Source organism: Choristoneura fumiferana, chromosome 8, assembly GCF_025370935.1.
Source record: "Choristoneura fumiferana chromosome 8, NRCan_CFum_1, whole genome shotgun sequence".
In the NCBI taxonomy this organism is placed as follows: domain Eukaryota; kingdom Metazoa; phylum Arthropoda; class Insecta; order Lepidoptera; family Tortricidae; genus Choristoneura; species Choristoneura fumiferana.
The window spans coordinates 1,376,524-1,382,944 of NC_133479.1; the positions used below are offsets into that span (position 1 = coordinate 1,376,524).

The window sequence follows — 6,421 nt, forward strand, 5'->3', positions numbered from 1 at the left end:
TCACTCTTAATTACTTATTAATTTCTAAGTATTTCCCAAGATACATTTTGTAACCAGTGACTTAATAGACCACAGAATAATTTATTTTCCCAATAATTCGGGTAACAGTGGAGCAGCTGGCAACACAATTCGTCACGCACACTAGCATCCTTGCAAATTGCCTTACACCGTTCTTACGCACACTACAATATTGAGTTGCCGCATTCACGAACGTTTTGTTTTTAGTTAGCGCGGTATCTAGTCGAGCGAGCGCGCGAGACCAATCATTCATCTAAGCATCGATAGGTTATAAAGTCGATGAAGCTAACTTTGGAGGCGGCAGGCGTAAGCTTGCCTCCGGAATCCAAAAGTTTAATGGTTACTTTACCTAAATGTATGTTTCAGAATAATATTATTACTATATTATATATAAATAAATATTATATTTATGACATTGGGCGACTATACATCTCATAATATCATTAATGTCCTTTTTTTAATTTATGACGGTCGAAGCATTCTACACTTCCCCTGAACATAGATATGCTTATTTAGTTTTAGTTTTTTAACTAAGGGACCCCATACATCCCTGTATTATTATTTATTATTTTCTTAAATTTTATACTGCAGTTTATAAGTATTTTATTTGTAGTTATTTATTCAGCTTTATTGCCTTATGTCACGTGATCAGATTAGACGCTGGAAAACGAGCGTCAAGTGACTTGGATGTGGCCACGCCTTAAGGTCGCGGGTGAGCAAAGTAATTGTTTCAGTTCATACCCTAAAATATATATTTTTCATACTTTTCTTTCATCTCAGGAATTTTATTGATATTTTCTGTAGCAGTTGTTCGACAAAATACACATTTTCAACATTAGCTGCAGCATAAACCATCGACAAAATCGTCATAGAACCGTATGTCAACAGCCACTGTCAGCAGGGCTACTACGAAACTCGAAACCTGAAGTTCGTATCGCACCGTCCCTCTCGCGCTCGTATTAAATAATATGTGTCAGAGGGACCGCACGACACGAACTTCGAGTTATTATTATTCCCTCAATGGCGGCCTTAAACTTCGAGTTCGAGTTTCGTAGTAGCCCTGCAGCTTGTCATTTTTCTGTCAGTGTCATGGGCACGTCAATTGGAAGTGAGTGACGCTGAAGCATCACCATCACCATCCATCCACACCCATTTGTTTTCCAAATATCCCTTCCTGAATCCAATTAATAATTAAACAAGAGAAAAAATAACAAATAGACAGTGCATCATCAACATTAAAGGAGTTTAAAATTTCTATGATTGCTAATCGACGTGTATTTTAAAAGAAACTCGCAGTACCGGCTAAGACAAGGTAAAGTATCCTTTTTTTCGTCTTTATTTATAAGCAAAAACATTGAAATCTAATCTGTATTCTGTCAATTATCTCACGCTATCGATGTACTTCTTAAACCACGCGAATACTGACAGTTTTCGTGAGAGAAACGCATTCGATTTCGCTGTGAGATTTCACTTCAAGTTTTATAAAACTACGTGGGAGTGTTAGCTGTAAACAAACTGCAGACATGTCAAGATAATATTAGATTACGTTTCGTCTTAAGATACAGCTAATTAACCTGCAATCAAAATGGTAAGTTCTTGATAATCCTCCTTTATATTCTCTCCTCTGCTACCAAATTATTGATACCTTTGATTTCGCGACATGGCTCGATTATAAACTGTATGTAAATGTTTAACCGAGCTGTTGTGGTTTTCTGGTATGACTCACGCCTTGCGCACGTACCTATTGGTGATAACATTGGTTTAGTCAGTTTGTTTACGACTTTTTTTTACTTAAGTAAGTTGATAACATAAGGTTTTTAGAAGATAACTCTAAGGCTGCAAAATTACTGTTGAAAACTAGAGTTGTAAGTCCAAATGCGGTTATGTAGGTTTGTCATACATATACTTACTCCATCAATATAACCTGTTTTGTTTACCTTGAATAAAGGTTATATAAAAATTATGTTATTGTTAGCTTAGAAAAAAATACTTCAATGTGCCTGTGGTGTTCATTGAGGGTCAGCTCTTTGTGAGAGCTCTTTGCGACCTGCTTACAGAATAAATGTTTTGATTTTTTTTAATTCTCTTCTGTTCTCTCAGAAAGTGACAAAGAAGTTGAGAACAATATTACTATTCAGTAACTAAATAAATTCATCAGACAATATGGCCACAGTTGTATTTATAGTTATTCCCCATTATCAACCAGGCAGTTTCCCCAAACTGCTTGCCACCGCTACCTAAAGCCGAGTTTCGACTTGCCAGAAAAATCATGCAAGTTCCATTACATTGCGAGGCTGTGAAGCCAACGAGTTAGTAGTGGTCAATCGAGCGCTGCAATGTAATGCAACTTGCACTATTTTTCATGCAAGTCTAAATTCAGCGGCATATAGACACAAATTGTATATCCCTTGGAGTGGCAAGCGTCCGGGTCCCGGCACACCCTTGTTTGGCAGGCGACCGGCTCCCGGCACGCTGTCGAAAACCCTTGAGTGGCAAGCGACCGGCTCCCGGTCGTTGCCGGGTGATGTATTTCACTAACAAATATAATCTGGTAGACCTATATCTTGCTTGCTTATTCTTGCAGAATGCGTTCATAAATAGACAAGGGTGGCATTTATTAACGGCCGCGACAACACTACGGAAGAAATTTCGTTCTTATCGTTTACTCAAGTTTCACTGTGTGGCCGCTGCCGTGCGCTGGTATTTTTGGAAACCTCGTATTATACTATTATTTGATATTGAAAGACTATAAAAGGGCTTTGTTTCGTAAATAAATTAATATTTTACGAAATAAATCAGTGACACACACTACAGGTAATTGTTTTATTTTGTAATTATAGTTATTTAATACATGACTGAGAAAAATTTGGTTATCAGATATTTGATAATGAATAATAAAGTTCACAGAAATTGAAGGTCATTCATTGTTATTTAATTAGATATGCCATTTTATGCTAAACTATCACTGTAAGGCTTAGCTATAAAATTAAAGTATTTTTTTTTTGTTGATATTTTTAATAAAATTCGCGAATTCGCGAAATTAATTCGTAGGTGTCACTGCAGTCAAGGAAGATTTTTTCAAAATGGCCGCGCCGCTTGACAGTAAATTTTAAATATGGCGCTGCCACTCCACAGGATATGCCAAACTAGTAAATGTAGACGAAACTTTCTCTTACAAAAAATAATGTTCACGGAATGGCAGTATGATAATTTTAAGATTCTGCCTTTCAATTTGTTTAGGAAAAAGTTGTTTAAGCATCTGGCTGAAAACAGCTACTACTCTATAGAGTTCATGACAAATTGTAAATTGTAGGTACCTACTAGATTATGACATCATGTTATTTATTAGATACCTATTTATAGTCATTTTTATTGTCAATCCTGCTTTAAAATAACTTTTACTGTTTTCGTATAATCATTTTTATTTATATACATTTGACATTTAATAATATTTTGACATAAACTTATTGTGAATAATAAAATGTAAGCATGTGATCTGTTAGAATTGATAATGTGATTTTATAAATATTTGTATGCCATACCATGGCAAAACAAGGAATAGAACCTATGACATTATGTAAGACCAATTTATACCCTTGTTTATGCAAATAAAAATATTTGAATTTGAATAAAATTATTGATATGCAATTTACTATCCAACTCTCGACATTGTAGCTATGTATGGGGAACTCCAAAATGTATCTGAAAAGTCAAATAAAAAAAGTTTTTATTGACATTGCACATCACTAATGTTAGGTAGCCACCAAACTGCCCGCTTGATAATAAGGTTTAGTCATAGTTCATTGATTATGGAATTCCACAAATGCCTGACACAATGAATTATAAAAAAGAAATGTTTTTTTTTAAGATGTGGAAAGCATCGACGGACGTGGCGGCGCCGGCGCCGGCGGAGGCCGACGACTGGGACACCGACCCCGACTTCATTAACGATGTGTCCGAGCATGAGCAGCGCTGGGGGCCTGGCGGACGGAATGTTGAGGCTATTGAGTAAGTCATCTGGTCATCTCAACCTAGACCTCATTTATTTTAGCACTAGACTACCCGCGGCCTCACGTGCGTTATAAAAAAAAAAAATAGTGGGGAGAGCGTAATATCTGTAGTTTGGTGTATGTAACTGAGGCTGACATAGTCACATTTGGTGTACTAAAGCCTCGTTAAAACATTAGATAAAAAAAAAAAACTAGTGGTTTGGACCCAATACTGAGAATTTTACATTTATTACTCGCTATACCAATCTGCTTAAGGGGCCAAAGGTTAAACAGCTATGATACCACGGCTTTGAATTTACCTAGGCTCTCTGCTTCTCTGTCGGTTGAAAATTGCAGTTTAAAATCAAAGTTGCAGTTTCCTGTCTGAGGCCAGTGCATTATTTATCATGCCAAGGGCATGTGTCGTTGACCCGGCATCTGACTAATATCTTCATCGTCGCTTCTAGTCTATAAGCATACATCTGGGTTTTCGGTGTGGGAATGTTTGACATTAGCCAAAGAGTAGGTATTGACATAAAAAACAGAATGCACTGTGATAGGTTTCTGCCTATCGAATATTTAATTGAAAAAAAAAACACGAAAACATAATATTTATATAAATGAATAAGATCAGTCATTAAGATATGAACCTGTTCTTAAGTCCCTACTCGCGCCTATTACAATTACCGACGTAGAAAGATCGTTTAGTTCGTTGAAATGGATATTTATAGAAAGACGCCGTAGCTTGACTGTTCCAAATATATAAAAAATATTAATATGTATTTTGTTATGAAAATCGCGTCAACTACTATTACTGCATGTAATTTTTAATGTTATTTTTATTATTATCTTATAAGGCTTGGTAGTAAAGCTAACCCCCTAAAAGAGTTAAGATAAAATTGTATCATAGTTTGTATACAATACAATACAATACAATAACTCTTTATTGCACACCAACACAGTAAGCAGTACAGAAAACACAAGTATATACATAGAGATTTTCTAAGGTAAGCAATACAATAACAATTCGCAGGCATAATATGATTTTTTTCATACTAACCTCTCTGTTTATCTCTACTCTTCCTGAAATCATTCCCGCACCGAAAACCCCGATGTAATGAATGTGTCTATAAGGTCACATTCATCATATCAGTCGTGAGCCGCTGGTCTATAAGGTATTTCCAAAATTTAGGCGCAAATAGCTCCCACTGACTGCATCCAAGCGGACAAGGTCTAGCAGCAGCGCGTACTTTTCACGTATTGATAAGATGCCTTGTTTGTTTATTTTCAGTCATGGTATGATTAAGTCGTGGTGGTTTAGTGGTTCGAGCTATGGCCTCTTAAACAGAGGATCGTGGGTCCGAATCCGGGCTCGCACCTCTGAGTTTCTCGAAATTAATGTGCGGAATTTTATTTAAAATTTACCATGGACGCGGTGGGACGTATATAGGCTGAGATGATGATGATGATGATGATGATGATGATGTATAATAGTAAAAAGAAAAAGATTTGACAGGAAAGCACCTAATAAAAAAATGTAGTTTGATTGTGATTTATTTATTTAACTTTTTACAGCATGGCAAAACTTCGCGAGGAAGTTCTGGAAGCCGACACACTATCTAAGAAGAAACAGTACGAGCAGGGACCAAAATCGTCTTTTGGGTGAGACATCTTGTTAATAGGAAAACATCGTGAGGAAACCTGCACAAACCTGCGAAGCAATTCAATGGTGCGTGTGAAGTTCCCAATCCGCACTGGGCCCGCGTTGGAACTACGGCCCAAGCCCTCTTGTTCTGAGAGGAGGCCTGTGCTCAGCAGTGGGACGTATATAGGCTGGGATGATGATGATGATCTTGTTAATAGTGATTCAGCGCTTATTTGAACGGCCCATCCATGGAAATACCATGTCTAGTAACCTTTTTTTAAAAATTGAGATTTTAATCCCAAACTACTATGACTTACCATTGAATTAAAAAATCTGAAAACATTATAAAATGTATTTTTTTAACTTTTAAAGAAATGGTATAATATGGTTATTCATGATGACTAACTCAAACCGCTATAACTCAAAAAGTTGCTTAGGTGACTAGACATGTTCTTTCCGTGGACCCTTCATTTACTCTACAGTTATACAAGGTGTTAATTAAATAACTGAAAAACTCACACCCCAAAAATATTTTTTAATTTTAAGTAAGTTGATTGAATTTATTTTCGAGTATTATATAAAATAAAGTGTAATCGATTCTTCTCTCGATTCTGAGCCAACTGATTTCTGGTTTTCAGTTATTTAATTAACACCTTGTACATATTTTTGGGCACTGGCTTGAAATCACTGGCCTCGTTCACTGGAATAGGTTTAGAGAAGCGAGGGATAGAGGAGAATGGCAGCGGCCGGAGGAGGCCTATTCCTGGAG

The 6,421-nt window shown here is 36.5% G+C and overlaps 1 protein-coding gene across 1 annotated transcript; it reads left to right on the top strand.

Annotated features, from left to right (window-relative positions):
• The first annotated feature begins 1,118 nt into the window (after positions 1-1,118).
• Positions 1,119-5,673, top strand: LOC141430286 (hematopoietic lineage cell-specific protein-like). Its single transcript, XM_074090915.1, has 3 exons — positions 1,119-1,330; positions 3,887-4,026; positions 5,583-5,673. The coding sequence occupies exons 2-3, from the start codon at positions 3,887-3,889 to the stop codon at positions 5,671-5,673; spliced, it is 231 nt and encodes a 76-aa protein (XP_073947016.1). The 5' UTR covers positions 1,119-1,330.
• The last annotated feature ends 748 nt before the right edge of the window (positions 5,674-6,421 follow it).

Coding starts and splice junctions, on each gene's coding strand:
- LOC141430286 (XM_074090915.1), top strand. CDS start 3,887: ATGTGGAAAGCATCGACGGACGTGGCGGCGCCGGCGCCGGCGGAGGCC. Junction 4,027..5,582: donor CGGAATGTTGAGGCTATTGA/GTAAGTCATCTG, acceptor AACTTTTTACAG/CATGGCAAAACTTCGCGAGG.